This window comes from Indicator indicator, chromosome 18 (genome assembly GCF_027791375.1).
Source record: "Indicator indicator isolate 239-I01 chromosome 18, UM_Iind_1.1, whole genome shotgun sequence".
Taxonomy (NCBI): Eukaryota; Metazoa; Chordata; class Aves; order Piciformes; family Indicatoridae; genus Indicator; species Indicator indicator.
Genome location: NC_072027.1, coordinates 17,198,469 through 17,215,134, shown reverse-complemented (window position 1 = coordinate 17,215,134; position 16,666 = coordinate 17,198,469). Strand labels below are relative to the sequence as shown.

Sequence of the window (16,666 nt, the reverse complement as noted above, 5' to 3'; positions counted from 1 at the left end):
TAGCAGCTGAGATTTATTTCCCACTGCTGTTAGGTGAGGAACAGGAGCTTCTGCTTTGTGCTGAGATGTCAGTTTAGTCCACCCCAGTTGTGCTGTGTGTGTGTAAGAAGAGATAAATAGAAAATAAACAGTATATTTAACCCATTTAAACACCCTTTTTGGGAGGTCAGAAGTTGACCAGTTCTGTTTGTCTTCTATTTCAAACTTGCATGAAGTTGAGCAGAACAGAGTGGGATTGGTTTCAAATACTGTGCTATAAGGATTGTGTCAAAGCAGCCCGGAGGTGGGGCTACCTCCACCTGTGGGATATTTATTTACAATCCTGTGTTGTTTGGGATATTTATTTACAATCCTGTGTTGTTTGGGGACAGTTTGTCTGTATAGCCCAGCAAGACTACTGGAGGATTCTGAACCATGTGGAAAAAAACACTCACAAAGTAGAGGAGGAAGGAGAAATTGTTATGGTAAAGGAGCACAGAGAGCTGGATCGCAGCGGGACCAGGAAAGGACACATAGTTATCAAGGTGAATTTCTTTCTGTGCTTTCCATTGATCTTTTAAACCTTTCTTTATTAGTAAGTAAGTATGGGTTTGGCTTGATTTTAGAACACATGCTCAATTTTTTCTCTCAGTTCAAAAAAAACCACAACAGATTGGAAGGAATTGATATTATTTAACCAATGCACTTTCATTATCCCTTTCAGTAAAGTTAGAGCTGTTCAGCACATACATTGAGTCTTCCATTAGGAGCTCCCTTAGTGCATCCTTATGCAACAACCTGTGCTTTGTAAAGGGGACCTGAAACTCTGTAGTAAAAATAAAATGAAGGGAAGTTACTATTTGTTTTTGCCAGGTGTAACCTCTAGAAAACATTTGGGCTGTGAGAGAAGCATGAAGATTTGATTTAAAAACCCGTTGGTATATTGATGTAAAAAACACATTAGTATGTTTTCTCTTGAGTTTGCCACAACATAATTTTAAAAGAGACTGTACAGTTCACATGGGTTTATGTTAAGATGCTTTCCAGGGAGAAATGATGACAAGAGAGATCAGTTATTTTTGGTGTTTAATTTTGAAGGCAACACCCGAGCGACTCATCATGCACTTAATAGAAGAACATTCTATTGTGGATCCAACCTACATCGAGGATTTCCTTTTAACATACAGAACATTTCTCACCAGCCCTCTGGAAGTTGGAAATAAACTCTTGGAATGGTTCACAGTGGACAGCCTCAGGGATAAGGTTGGTCTGAGTCAAGAGAGATTAGTGTTTCTGGGGATGATGTGTCTATATTGATTCCTGTTTGTGTTGCTGATAAGCTGGGATCATGTTCCAGCTGTTTTATATCAACTAGTTTAAAGCAAAGTATTTTTCACTGGTATCAAGAAAGATTCTCCAGTGAGTTGTGGATGTGTGTAGTGAACTCTCCTAAATTAGGTCTGACACTGCTGCTCTTCTGGAGAAGGATAAATAGACCTTATAACTACACTTCCATATCTGAAGGGGACCTACAGAAAGGCTGGGGAGGGACTGTTTAGAAGGGCTTGTGGTGATAGGACCATGGGGAAATGGTTTGAAACTGGAGCAGTGGAGGTTTAGGTTGGACATAAAGAAGTTCTTTACAATGAGAATGGTAAAATCCCAGAACAGGCTGCCCAGGGATGTGGTTGAGGCCCCATCCCTGAAGACATTCGATGTCAGACTTGATGTGAGCAGCCTGATCTAGTTGGGGATGTCCCTGCTGAGTGCTGGGGGCTTGGACAAGATAACTTTTGAGGGTCCCTTGCAGCCTGATGCAATCTGTGAACCTGTAAATGCTGTTTTCTATTGAATTTAAAGGTGTAAATGGCAGTCTCTGAAATCCTGTTTTCCCAGAAGTGCAGGGAAATTGTGTTCATGGTCTCTTTATCTTCACAACAGCTTTGTGCTTATCTTCCATGACTTCCTACTGTAGAGCTTTCCAGTGGATGGAGCACGTTTTATTTCAGCCAATTATTACAAACTCAGTACTTAAAATAAACCCTGCTCAAGACAGGTGCAGTCCATAAAAATGCTTCCATAAATAGAATGAGGTTCCACTCAATGTATGCACATACACATGAAAAATGGTCATCCCCTGGCACTTGGATCCATGTCCAATTTGTTGCAAATTAGGGCAGTAAAATTCTTAGCCAGTGGTTTTATGTGTTCAGGCTTTGAGCTGTAGGAAACCCAACAGCCTCTCAACATCCTCTATTTTCTTGGCTAGGGGCTTTTGCTGTGGTTACTCCTTCTCTTGTTACCTTTCCCATGCTGTTCATTTTGGCAACTGCTGGCTTTCAAGAAAAGGAAAGTGAAAAAAAAAAACAACTGCCTCAGTGAATAAAAGAGGAAATTGTTTATTTTTAGGAGCGAAACTGCTATAAATTCACTTTCAACATGGATGGATAAAGTAGTTGTCAGACCAGCTTTATCCTGTATGGTACTAACTCTAGCAGCCTGAAGATTTAACTAAAAGTTCTTAAAATGAATCTTTTTATTATCACAACATGGTTCCTAGAACTTTAAGGATATCATAGAACCATAAAATGGTTTGGATTAGAAGGAACCTTAAAGATCATCTAGTTCCAATCTCTTGCCATGGACAGGGACACTTTCCACTAGACCAGGTTGCTTAAGGCCCCATCCAACCTGGCCATGAAGACTTCCAGGCTTGGAGCCTCCACAACTTCTCTGAGCAACCTGTTCCAGTGCTTCACCACCCTCATGGGGAAGAATTTCTTCCTGATGTCTCATCTAAATCAAACTTCTTCCACTTTGAAGCTGTCACCCTTACCTTGTCACTCCATGCCTTGGTCAAAGGTTCCTCTCTAGCTCTCCAGTAGCCCCCTTCAAATACTGAAAGGCTTCTCTAAGGTCTCCCTGGAGCCTTCTCTTCCCCAGGCTGAACAAGCCCAAATTTCTCTGTCTTCATAGCAGAGGTGCTCCAGCCCTTGGATCATCTTTATGGCCCTCCTTGATCATTAGGATGCTTTAAAGAGTGAAGTTTGATAAACAGCATAAGAAAGAGTTAACCAAAGATGGATTTGTGCAGCAGTCAGTACCAATGATGCGGGCAATTAAGTACAGATATGTTTGGCTTTTTATTTTTCATTTGTTTCCACAAATGAAAGAGAAGATGATTTCAAGTGTAAATGTCTTCTGGTCATGAACAGATGCAGGAGTCTGTCCTTTGTTGTTCTGCCATGTCCTTGTACCCTTCTTTGCTTGTAGATTAAAGTCTATAGGAGAAGAATTATATATAAACATAATTCTTCTGTTTGTTTTCCAGGTTACCAGAGTGGTCTTACTGTGGGTGAACAATCATTTTAATGACTTTGAAGGAGATCCTGCTATGACTCGATTTCTGGAAGAGTTTGAGAAGAACTTGGAAGACACGGTAGGAACAACAAAGGGCCTCTGTCAGACTTCCTCTTCTTGCACTTTTTCATTCTCCATTGTGTTACCAGTGACTTAACACACACATCTTCAACACCAGTGGCTAACACATTGTCATCTGTAAGTCTAACAGTTAATAGATGGCTTTTTAAGGTGGACATTTGTTCTTAAATAGATATAATTAGGTCTAAAGCCAATGCTAAATAGCACTTCTTGACCTTTCTGCATTGCTGCAAAAGAGAATGAGGTTTATTTAGAAGGTTTGGATACATGGCACCAATTTTTTTTTTCTCTCTGTCACTTGGGAGTTTTTTCACAACTATTTTTTTGTTATATTTCTGGTAAAAGAAACATTACACTCCATGTCATGTCTTCTGTCTTACAGAAAATGAAAGGGCATCTCAGACTGCTGAATATTGCCTGTGCTGCCAAAGCAAAATGGAGACAGATCACCCTGCAGAAGCCTTCTAGAGATTCACCACTGTTTTTCAGCCTCCTGGGAGGAAGTGACAAAGGGTTTGGTATATTTGTGGAGACTGTGGAAGTGGGCAGTAAAGCAGCAGAAGCTGGACTCAAGCGTGGTGATCAGGTAAAAAGAATAAAGTTCATTATTTTAATGAATTTTTATTCTGCTTCAACCAATTGTGCTGTCAACAAAAGATGATGCTGGTTACTAACAGCAAACAACCGGCTGCTATTCTGTTATGAATGCCACAGTTCAGCTTCACTTGACATGTGTTAAGTGAGTTTCTATTAAATAGCTGTAAAATATTTAAGTATTTCAAAACCAAATTGGGTAAAAAAAAAAAAAGTTATGGTTATTTAGGCAATTTTCTGATCAGAAATATGTTGGACTGAACAGGCTGCCCAGGGATGTCCCCTCCCTGGAGGTGTTCAAGGCCAGGTTGGATGAGACCTTGAGCAACCTGGGCTGGTGGAAGGTATCCCTGCCCAAGGCAGGGGGTGTGGAACTAGGTGGTCTTTAAGGTCTTTTCCAGCCCAAACCATTCCATGAATCTGTGATTCCCACCAAGTGTGAATCATTCCAGTTCACTGAGGCTGATGAAACAGTAGCAGTTCACATCAGCTGAAGATCCAGCCTTTGATGTAGTATCAGCTCTACTATGATCCACCACTTCTGGTTCACTTCTTGATGGCAAGAATGTTTTTTTAGCACAGAAAATAAGTTTGTTTAAATCCTTTGTCAGGTAGAGTGAAGGTCCTGGTATGTTTACAGGATATCTCTTCACTGACATGATTGAAGTAGATATTTTAGAGTGAATGCTTTCATTCTACAACTGCTCTGAAGGTGATGAGATAGAACTTTCCAGAAGTTTTCTGTTGCCTGTATTATCACCTTTGTATTTGTAAGTCTGTCAAACCAGGTGCTCTTCTAAGAGTCCCTTTTTTTATTTCTTCTTAAAGATAATGGAAGTAAATGGACAGAATTTTGAGAACATTACCTTTGCAAAAGCTCTGGAAATCCTGAGGAACAACACTCATCTCTCCATTACTGTAAAAACAAACATTTTTGGTGAGTAGGCTTTTTATGTATGATGTATTTAATGGATGTGAAGTAAAACTCCACTCTTTCTGGCTTTACAAGTGCAATAAAATCCCCCTCCTTGTTTTCCCCAACATGCACTAGGAGTGAAAATTGGTGCAGAAGTCCCCTTGTTGTGCCTCCATTTGCTCAGATAAGTCCCTGTGTGCCAAGGGCTGCATGCTGAGTGGCACCAGGCCAGCACAGGCAGCTCTTCACTCCCTGAGAAATCCTCAGATGACTGTTTAAGCAGCTTTAGTGTCCCTTCATGCAATATGGCTGATCCAGAGCCAAGGGAGCTGGGCCAAAACATTTTCTGCCAAGAAACAGCAAAAAATGTCAAACTGGGCTTGTGTAAAACTTTTTCTAATGGCTGTAAGAGCCATAGGATAAAATTGCCTCTATAGCTGATGCTGTAAAGGGGATATAAAACATGGAATGGCACATAAATGTTGGCTTTTAATTGTCAGAGTGAATATAAACGCATAAATGCCTCTTTAAAATCTCGGTCAAATCATCTGTTCATTTTCCATAATCCTGTTCAGGCAACAAAATAACCACAGCTACAGAAAGCATGAGACTGTGCATGAGACAGCTCCTTCCTCTGGAGCTGTGTCTGAGACCTTCTGAGGGTTTCCTCTTCTTACTTTCCTCCTCCAGTTGCCTGCCCTTGTTCACTATCGATTTGCTTTGCAGTCATCATTTTCTATTACCACTCTGCAGGTATTAAAGTTTCCAAGATCCTAGCAGCTGCTTAGCAGCATAATTCCCCAAAAGCATGAAGCCAGCCACACTTAATGGGTGGTCCAGCCTAATGTGAAATGACATGAAATAAAGCATAACTGTAGCTGAGACAGTGACAGATCATTCATTTGCATTATAAATGTAAGCAATGCACATTTACAAGGGGATCATAATCTCTTCCTGCTAGCTGATACAATTTCAAGGTGGTTTCTCTGTTGAATTTGAATAAATTCATGTCTGGAAGCTTCTTTTTTTTATTTTTTTCAAAGGTGATACTTATTATCCTGCCTTTTAATTGAGTGCTGAGAGTCTGGTGCTGACAATGACCCGTTCCCTTTCTCATATTTGAATCTATTTTGTGAAGGCTTGTAGCCTTAGAATTCATTATGCAACAGAAAAATGTAATTTGACTGGGTCTTTCTATACAGAAAGTCCTGGGTTACCTTGTTCATAGGGATAATCTTGGGCAATTTGCTCTGTATCTGAGTAATTTGCTTTGCATTTTCCCACTATCCCCATGTTTTCAGCAGAAAATACTGAAGTTTTCTGACTTGAGTGATTTAAGAAGATTTGAAAAAGTTTTTTAAAACCCTTTTAAAAAACTTTTTTTTCTTGATAAATCAATTGGAACAATTACTTTTCACCTTTTCTATGTGGGAAGAAACATAAAGAACACAAACACCCTCTTTTCCATGGAATTACATCTTTGGCAGTGACAGTGTTGGTAATAAACTGGCTCAGTTTGATAATTGCAATAGGAAATTCAATGCAGCTTCTGTTCAGTAATATTACTAAAAGCAAACAAAGGCACTTTTGGAAAATAGCAGTCTGTCTGGAAGTTATTTTTGAGGATGCAGCTGCACTCGATTACCTAAAAGATGCAGACAAAAAACTCAATAAATGCACAGAGCTGATGGCTATGAAAGCAATGTTTCACAGAATCCCAAAATGCCAGCATGGTGAGGGTTAGAAGGGAATCTGGAGATCATCCAATCCAATCCCCCTGCTAAAGCAGGGCACCCAAAGCAGCTTGCTCAGGATCACAATGTCCAGGTGGGTTTGGAATCTTTCCAGAGAAGGAGACTCCACAACCTCTCTGTTCAGCCTGCTCCATGGCTCCAGCACCCTTAGCACCAAAGAAGTTTCTCATCCTGTTCAGATGGAGCCTCCCGGGTTCCAGTTTGTGCCTTTTACCCTTTGTCTTGTCACTGGCAAGAGTCTTGCTCCCCACCTTTTACCTCTTGATGAGCATTTGTCAGATCCCCTCTGCTCTTCTCCAGGCTCCCCAGCCCCAGGGCTCTCAGCCTTTCCTCCTCACAGAGGTGCTCTAGCCCCTCAGCATCTTTGTAGCTTCCACTGGACTCTTTCCTGTAGTTCCCTTTCTCTGTTGAACTGGGAAGCCCAGATCCTTGTTCTGTATCCCATAATGGTAAGCTGGGTCTGTTATAGATGGGCTGTGATTTGTGCTAATTTCCACAGCAGGTGGGAGAACTTTGCTGTGCAGGATGTTTGATTGAACATTTGGGGGTTACCCTTTCTGCCAAGATAACCAAAAGTAAAACTGACATGGGATAAGCCCCAGTCTAAAACGCAATGTGTTGTCTGGTTTGGAACTCTTTGGTTCACTTTTCCAGCAGGAATGTGGGGAAGGAAAAGGCTTGAGAGGAAGGAAGAATTCACTGTAGGGTTTTAAGTGTGGAAAGATGAATCACAACAATTCTGCCTTCTCTTGCAGTGTTTAAGGAGCTGCTCTGCAGGATAGGGCAGGAGAAGAATGGAATTCCACATATTCCCAAGATTGCAGAGAAGAAAACCAACCGCTACTCCATCCCAGATATGCCTGGAGATGTGGAACAGATGTTTCCCCGTGAAAAAGGAAACAAGAAACTGAAAGCAAACACTGTGTCTGGTGGGAGAAACAGAATCAGGAAGATCTTAGACAAGACCCGATTCAGCATCTTGCCTCCAAAACTCTTCAGGTTTGTCAGACTCTGCTGTCCAGAAATTGTTGGTTCCTTAGTAAGTTGTCATGTTTTAGTTGCTTAGAATCCTCAGTCTTCATGTTGTTTATCTTGTTAGGAAAATGCAACAAGTCATAGAATCCTTCTGGTTGGAAAAGACCTTCAAGATTGAGTCCAACCAAATCTGACCCATAAGTGCAGAACAAGGCCAAAACATCTTTTCTCTCCCAAGAAATCCTTTCAAATCTGCTTTTTCATCTGTCCTTGTTTGAAAAGCCCATCTGCAACATGTGATTAAAACATCTGAGTGCCATCATATGATGACGATCAGAGGGCTTCGGCACTTCTCCTAGGACAGGCTGAAGGAGCTGTGTCCTAGAAGGCTCTGGGGAGACCTTAGAGCAGACTTCCAGTACATGAAGGAGGCTACAAGAGAGCTGGGGAGGGACTTTTTTTTGTAAGGGCCTGTGGTGACAGGACAAGTGACAGTGGTTTGGAACTAGAGCAGGGTAGATTTAGGTTGGGCATTAGGAAGGAATTCTTTGCTGTGAGGGTGGTGAGACACTAAAATGGGTTGCCTAGAGAGGTTGTGGATGTCTCATTCCTGGAATTTAAGACCAGGCTGGATGAGGGTTTGAGCAACCTGGGCTATAGTGGGAGGTGTCCTTGCCCATGGCAGGGGGGTGGAACTGGATGATCCTTAACATTCCTTCCACCCCAAGCCATTCTGTGTCGATTTGGCTTCGTTTCCCTCATCCAAGGAGCTCCATGCCCCGCACTGAAGCAGTCCTGTTTTGCAGTGACGGCAGCGTGAGCCAGTCGCAGGACGACAGCATCGTGGGGACGCGGCAGTGCCGGCACAGCCTGGCCATCATGCCCATCCCAGGCACGCTCTCCTCCAGCAGCCCAGACCTGCTGCAGCCCACAACCAGCATTCTGGATTTCTCTAATCCTTCAGGTAAGCCAGCAGCTTCAGCTTCATCTACAGGATGATGACAAGGGAGGAAAATCCCATCTTTTCCCAGTGTCAAATGTTCTGAGTGCAGTTCCCTGCTTATCTTGTGACTCTAACAGGGCCAAACTGGAGAGTCACTGAAAATCCAAACTGCCTGAACCTCTCTTCCCTGATTTTTGGAAATGTGACACTTAGCTTGTGTTTAGAAAGAGATGGATTTTTGCCACCTCTTTGATTTACTGGAGTTTACCAGAGCAGATTGTCTTCATCTGCACCTTCCTCTTGTCATCTCTTCCTAGTACCAATGCTTCTGGTGATTTGACTTCTCCATCCACCACCTTTGAACATACGTTTCAACCAGTGTTTTGGATAGACTAGGGCTGCCATGGTAGCAAGGCAGTGATACTGATGTTTAATATCTGACAAACATGTGCAATCAGCTGTATAGAAGAACTGAAAAAAGGTTTTGAGATGTGCAGTCTGCACTTTCCCTGCTGTTGCTGTAGGAATACGTTTCTGGGTGGCTGCAAGAGGCATTTGTTGTTATATGCAGCTGCCTGTAAACATGTCAAATCAGAGTCCTGGTTCTCCATTTCAAGTATAAGTTCAGTGCCTAATTACATGCTCTGTAAAGTGCCTTGTGGCTTATTTTTATGTAAACTTGCAGATTTCCCCTTTAAAAGGGATGCATACAGAGAGATCCTATCAACAGCAGAAGCATCCATAGCAGTAAGTTCCCTTTTTGCTGCAAAGCCAGGTTCTTGCTGCCTCCCTGAGAGCTGCACATGTGTTCTGTGAGAATCTTCATTTAATACTGTACCAGTTACTGCAGAATATGCAATGTTGGTAACTACTCCTTCTTACCTTTAAGTTCACTGTAACTAATCACGTGTCATTTGGAATGGCAGAGAAAGTCAAATTATTTATTCAGTGCACTGTGTACACTTGATAAGTTTTGTAAGCATCTAAATCTTGATTTGGTGTTGACAGAGTTGTGTTTTTTGTTTTCTTTTCTTTTTTATTTTTTTCCTGCTGGCAGCTGTTGGGTTTTACTGTAAGTATCCTGATGTATGGTATCTGTAGACCTTAATATTGCATGGCTTGCCTGTTAAACTTAACACTTCCATCCATTGCATCGATGTAATTATTACTGTTGAGGGCATTAAATAATTCTGTGCCCTATAATCTTCCCTTCAATGAACCAAATCCATCAGTTCTCTTCATGGGCACTGTGCTGCTGTGTGTTGCATTTTATTGCCACTTCTGCCACTGACACAGAATGACCTTTGGCAGGTTACTTTGCTTCTCTCTGACCTTGATTTAGAGGAATGAAGTTTCTTTTAGGTAGAAACTGAAAGTTTAAATTATAACATAGCCTGACATTTAGTTTCTTCTTCTGTTGAACTTTGGAACTAAAATTACGTGCATGCAGACTTGAAACATGCTTTATGGTGGCATCAGAAACTGAATAATCCATAAGAAAATATTGTAATTAATATTTACTTGCTTAAAAGCAAAGACCTGGAAGACACTCACGTGCTGTCACAAGATACCTGAATTTTGGTTGCATGGTGATTCTTTTGTTTTCTTTTTTTCCTCTCCTTTCTCCCCCCCCCACCCCCCCCAGGTTACATTTCAGTTTTTGGTTTTATACTTTGAATATGTTTTGATATTTAGGTATGTTGATATCAAAGTGTAGATGTTTGCCTCTTCTCTTGATCTGTTAGGATTTCATGAGTGCAAGCAATTCCCAAATTGCTCAGTGTTCACCACTTTTCACTCTGAAATAAGTACATAATATTTATTTTTAGCCTTTACTGCCCCCATTCCTATATACATGAAGCTTTTCCAGTTAAACTAGTCCCCAGCTATTCTGAGGAGCCCATTCTGGTAATGTGATGGTCATAATAATGACACTGTAAGAATAGTTTTCAAGCAGATTTTTTTTTTGAGCACCCTGTTTCCTCCCACCTTCCAATTCATTTGCATCTGATATTGAAGCTTTCTTTTTTTCCAACAAGCAAAAACTTCAGATGTTGGGTCATAAATAACCTGCTTACTGTTTGCTCTGACATTCCAATTGCTTGCCCCCCATTTCCTGATGCATTTCCTGATGCAAGGAAAAGTAACTCCCAGGTCACTGTTGTGTTAAAAGAGGTCTTAAGTTCTTCCTTAAACAGTGAGTTTTGAAAGAGAAAAATAAATGTATAGGTGATGGGGTAAGCAAAACATAAAAGGTGCTCCTGGAAGAAGCTGGATGCCCAGCTTAGCAGATGATTCCCGTTCACTCCCTCTCTGATCCCCAGTGCTCCAGGGGCTTTCCTGTGGTGGCAGGTCACAGCCCTCCATCCACAGGTTTGGCTCTTACTGCTGAGGCTGTCAAAGGCTGGTCAGGTAACAGTGAGAGAATTGAAGGGCTGCTGGGAGGTGGTTGTGCTGTAATAACAGCCCTCCATGCCTCTCACTGGGACTCTGGTATGGCAACTAATGGCATATCAACCTCTGAGGTGGCTTTCCAACAGCTTCAAGATCTGAAGAGGTGGCTGAGGGCTCAGTGAGATCCTCTCACCTCAGGACTGCAGAAAACTTGTGAGGTTTTAGTCTTTAGAGTTGAGGGAGAGGAAGAACTGTACTTTCCTGACTTTTAAATCAGGGAGCATTCTGGCTCTTGACTTTTCTCCCTCCCTCCCCCAGTCAGTTTTATTTTGAAAACCAAGCCTTCTGTAATAACTCATGCAGCAAATAATTTCCAATCATCAAGCTGTAGATTAAACGTGTGCTTCTTTAGATATTTATTTCCTGCTGTAGGCTACTTTGGATAAAGTTATTCTCTAGTGCATTTATAATACATAAAATGTGCTATAAATAAGTACAGTAGCCAAAGAATTAACTGCTGGCAGCAGCTTTGTTCCTTCAGGGCGACAGAGCAAGTGTAAAAGCTTAGGTCTACTTATGGGAGCAACCAAATCTTCTTTCTTCTTCACATCCTCCTACCCACAGCCTATCCAGGAATGTTTGCAGCTTCCTGTCCCCAGGAAGGGTGTCCTGGCACACAGCTTGAGTCTGGCTCTTGCAAAGACACAAGAGCCAAAGAAGGGATTGATGCTGCCCAAGTTTGAGACGTGCTGAGGAGGGCAGTGTACAGCTTAGCAATCACAGAGAATCACCAAATGGTAGGGGTTCAAAGAGACCTCTGGAGATTGAATCTAACCCCTCTACCAGAGCAGGATCACCTAGGGCAGGTCACACAGCAATGCATCCACACAGGTCTTGGAGGTCTCCAGAAAAGGAGACTGCCCACAACCAATCTGGGCAGCCTGCTCCAGCACCCTCACAGCAAAGAATTTTTTTCCTCATGTTGAGGTGGAACCTCCTGGGCTCCAGTTTGTGCCTATTGCCCCCAGTCCTATCACAGGACACCACTGAAAAGAGCCTGGCCCCTTCTTGATGGTCACCCTTCAGATATTTGTAGACATTAGTAAGATCCCCTCTCAGTCTTCTCTTCTGCAGATGAAACAGCCCCAGATCTCTCAGCCTCATAAGAGAAATGTTCCAGGCCCTTACTCAGTGTCTCAAGATATCTTGTACTTGGATTGTGGTGGTGGAACAAGTATCATCTGAAGTATAATGAGTATCAGTTCAACTGGGTTGTGGAAATGAAGAGAGGAGTCCTCTTTTTTCCTCTCAAACTTGAAATTAATGTTTTAATGGCTGCTTATCAAGTCCAGCATGGCTCTTTTTTTGTCTTGCCACCTGTTTTTTGTTTTCTGGCTCTCAAACAAGACAGTAAATGACGTTGTGCACGAAGCAATTAATCCCTGAAGGATGTTACTCTCTTATTGTAGATATTCCAGATCAAGTCATACGAGTTTTCAAAGCAGATCAGCAGAGCTGTTACATCATCATCAGCAAAGACACTACAGCAAAAGAAGTGGTGAGCCATGCTGTCCACGAGTTCAACCTGACAGGAGCCCCAGAGACCTACTCCTTGTGTGAGGTGTCTGTCAGCCCCGAGGGAGTCATCAAACAAAGGAGACTCCCAGATCAGTTCTCCAAACTGGCTGACAGGATCCAGCTCAATGGAAGGTAAATCCCATTTGTTGTGTTTTAGTTTGGATTGTTTGGCTTTTAGGAGTGAGACATCCAAAAGAATCATGAGAGAGGGATGTTTGAATTGAAGTAGATAGATGCCTATTAGAACTAGTGAGTATGTGTTAGTGACTTACAGAATCCCAGCATGGGGGAGGATGGAAGGGACCCCTGGAGATCATCCAGTCCAGCCCCACTCCTAAAGCAGGGCACCCACAGCAGCTTGCCCAGAATCACAGTGGCCGGGGGGGATGGAATCTCTCCAGATCAGGAGACTCCACAAGCTCTCTGGGCAGCCTGCTCCAGGGCTCCAGCACCCTCACCAACAAAGAAGTTTCTCCTCCTGTTTAGGTGGAACTTCCTGTATCTCTTGAACTGGGGAGCCCAGAACTGGACTCAGTACTCCAGCTGTTACCTCACTAGGGCAGAGTAAAGGAAGAGGAAAACCTGTCTTGACCCACTGGCAACACATTTCTTGGTGCACCCAGGGAGACACCATTGGTCTTCCTAGCCATGAGGGCACATTGTGAACTTGTCCACCAGCACTCCCAGAGTGCTTCCCAGCAGGTCACCCCTCACCTGTACTGGTGCAGGGGGTTCTTCCTCCACAGGTGCAGGACCCTACACTTCTCCTTGTTGAACTTCATGAGATTCCTCTCTCCCCAACTCTCCAGCCTGGCCAGGTCTCACTCAATGGCAGCACAGCCTGAGGGGGTGTCAGCCACTCCTCCCAGTCTGGTATCATCAGCAAACTGACTAAGAGTACACACTGTCCTTTATACAGATTGTAGATGAAGATGTTGAACAAGATGTTTTCCTTCTCCTCTTTTCTTCTTTGTCACCCTCTTCTTCTACACTCAAGAAAACCCTCCCCAAGACTACATCCAACTTGCTTGATGACAACTAAATTGAGCAGATCAGGTTAATTTACATAGTGGCTTACCCTTAGGAAGAAAAAAGTTGTATTTATTCTGACACTACTCACATACCTCAGGGCTACACCATACAATTAATTCCTTTCTCAACGATGTCACATTGCAGTGAACTGATGCTAACCTTTCATTTTTATGTAAAATGTTATGAATGTTTCTGAAATGTTAAGTGCTCCAGTTTTATTTGATGACCTGATCCATACCAGAAGGAAGTTTATTAAATAAAGAATTCTTTAGGCTTCTTTGCTAGGCGACAGAGGGAATTTATGAGGAATAAACTTGGGTATATCTGAAAGTGATCTGCTTGGGAACATGGAAATGAATTTTCCAGATACATTTTCATTTCCTGAATTCTCTGTGCTCTATGTAAATATTAATATGGCACACTTAAATATATGTAAGAATCCACACTAAGTTTGTGTAAGAAACGGAGAAATACATTAACAAGAGATTTCTCAGGACTAATGTGTATTTAAAATGTTATTTCACTGCTGGATTTACAAATGGAAAAGTAAGTGACCTTTTCCTGAAGGTGAAAGCTGCAGCGTGCTAGAGCTATAGAACAGAAGGTATTAGCAAAGAGATGGATTAAACCAGCTCTTGAAATGTTCTTCTACTTCATTAATGATGGTATTTTGTGCTAGCTGAAGTACAAGGTTATGCTGTCCTTTCTTTCTACTCTCTTTGCCTCTTCCTCTGTGTTGTCAACAGCAACGTGGCAATGTTCTCTCACAAACACCCCTCTGGTGTCACTAATGTCCACGTTGATTGGTGTAGTTCAATGTCTTCATGGTCACAAAGCCTCTGAAGAGCATCTCTAATGTTTCCTTGTAACTTAATTCTTCTCTAGGTATTATCTAAAAAACAACATGGAGACAGAGACCTTATGCTCAGATGAGGATGCTCAAGAGCTCCTGAGAGAAAGCCAAATTTCCCTCCTCCAGCTGAGTACCATCGAGGTGGCCACTCAGCTTTCCATGAGGGACTTTGAGTTATTTCGCAACATTGAGCCTACCGAGTACATCGATGACCTTTACAAGCTGGACTCCAAAACAGGGAACGCTCACCTGAAACAGTTTGAGGATGTCATAAATCAAGAGACGTTCTGGGTTGCTATGGAAATTTTAGCAGAGCCCAACCAGCTGAAGAGGATGAAGATTATTAAGCATTTCATTAAAATTGCCCTCCACTGCCGAGAATGCAAGAACTTCAACTCCATGTTCGCTGTCATAAGGTAAAACTCTTCCCAGCTGTCAGGTCTGCTTTGTGCTGCCAAAGGCAATTCTGGGAGTCAAAATGCAAAGAAAAAGCTGTACCCTGAAGGGATCACTCATGATTTGGGGGAATTGCCAAGCTTTTCAAAAAGCCAGGCTGTGTACAAAGAGCTGTGTTGTCACCACAACCTCCCTCAACCTCCCAAGTGCAGGCTGCGGTGATTGATGCGACCGCCTCTTCTTTACCCATTACCTAGCAGGGAAAGAGAAGATTAGGCCAAAACCACTGTTTGATTGTGAACCGGAGAAATCTGCTTGAACATTACTGTCATTTTCCATCATGATGGCACCCAATTTCCCTTCTTTTTTCAGTCCCTACTGCTTTTTTTTTTCAGTGTGCACTGAGTCATATCTGCGATGAGGAGATTACTGTATTTCTTCCTTTCATTGTAAGGACTTCCTCAAATCACTCTTGGTTTAGTTTATTTGTCCTTCTCATTCTTTCCTGTCACCTGCTTGCTTCTCTCCATTTTTTTTTTTTTTTAGAAGACTTTCTCTTCTGATTTATACCAGACACTGCTACTTTAACAGCATTACTTCAGCATTTTCTTTATTGGCAGTTTTCTTATACCCTGCTTTTATAGAGTCAGAATAGAATCACAGAGTAATTTTGGTTGGAAAAGATCTTTAAGATCATTGAGTCCAACCATTATCTAATTTGACCAAGTCTGGTGCTAAACCTTGTCCCTCAGCACCACATCTCTGAGTCTCTAAACCATGTCCCTCAGCACCACGTCTCCACAGCTTTTCAATCCCTTGATGGATGGGCATTTCACCACAGCCCTGGGCAGCCTGTTCCAGGGCTTGACAACCCTTTTGGGGAGAAGTTGTTCTTCATGTCCAACCTTAATCTCCCCTGGTGCAAGGGCTGTTTGCTTCTTGCCCTTTATTTCAAACCAAGAAAAGTGCTGGAATTCACGAGACAAAGATCTATATTCATGCTGTGTCCCAGCACTCTCTCAGAACATACTATTTCAGAGTATTTTCTTCCATGTCTAGGCAGTTAATCAAATGGTTTTGGCTCCTGTTTAGTCATACATTAAAGAATTCATGAATTCCCTTAAAGGATGCTGGGCAATTGCTGGGGCTGTGGCTCCTCATTACATGGTGAATACTGAAGCTAATTCCTATATTCTGCTCCCTATTTTCTCATGGTTTATTGGAGGTGGATGAAGAAACAGCTCTTCCTGCTTCTCAGTTTGGTCTAATCAGGCCATGTCTGGAGTAGTCAAAACAAAAGGCAAATAAATTAGCTTTTGTTTTACCCTTATTTCCAGGGGAATATGTTTTTGTGAGCATATGCCATGGGGATTCTCTTCCTTGCCTTGCCCTGCATTGCATATCAATAGGTGCCATATGTTCCATGAAATGGGAAGAGAAACCTTCCTAATGCAGCATATGAAAGAGGAGCTGTGGGGTGACATATGTTGAATTTTCCGTGTGAGAGAAGGCTTTGTTTGTGGTTTGACAATAGCATGGGGAGAGATCTGCATGAAAAAAGTAAAATAAAGACAAAATCAGTTTCTGAAGGTTTCCAAACGAGAAAAAATACCTTCTTAAACCAGCAAATTCAGTTATGGAGTGATTGGGGATTTACTGATGAATGCTGGAGAATATCACTTCCCAGTTCTGCAGCTACAAGGACTTTACAATCATTGCAGAATTTCTTGAACGAAGTTGATGACAAGTTATGACAGGGAGGATGGATTGATTCCATTTATTGTAATTTTTTTTTTTATTACATGCAACTG

At 42.2% G+C, this 16,666-nt stretch overlaps 1 protein-coding gene across 1 annotated transcript in view; it reads left to right on the top strand.

The window, feature by feature from the left end:
- Positions 1–16,666, top strand: part of RAPGEF6 (Rap guanine nucleotide exchange factor 6) — a 141,129-nt gene that overhangs the window by 102,807 nt on the left and 21,656 nt on the right. The window contains exons 11-20 of the mRNA XM_054389175.1: positions 372–524; positions 1,078–1,242; positions 3,311–3,418; positions 3,803–4,006; positions 4,843–4,951; positions 7,440–7,683; positions 8,466–8,623; positions 9,660–9,674; positions 12,466–12,706; positions 14,492–14,875. Of these exons, the coding sequence (XP_054245150.1) occupies positions 372–524; positions 1,078–1,242; positions 3,311–3,418; positions 3,803–4,006; positions 4,843–4,951; positions 7,440–7,683; positions 8,466–8,623; positions 9,660–9,674; positions 12,466–12,706; positions 14,492–14,875 (1,781 nt within the window). The remainder of the gene's footprint in view (positions 1–371; positions 525–1,077; positions 1,243–3,310; positions 3,419–3,802; positions 4,007–4,842; positions 4,952–7,439; positions 7,684–8,465; positions 8,624–9,659; positions 9,675–12,465; positions 12,707–14,491; positions 14,876–16,666) is intronic.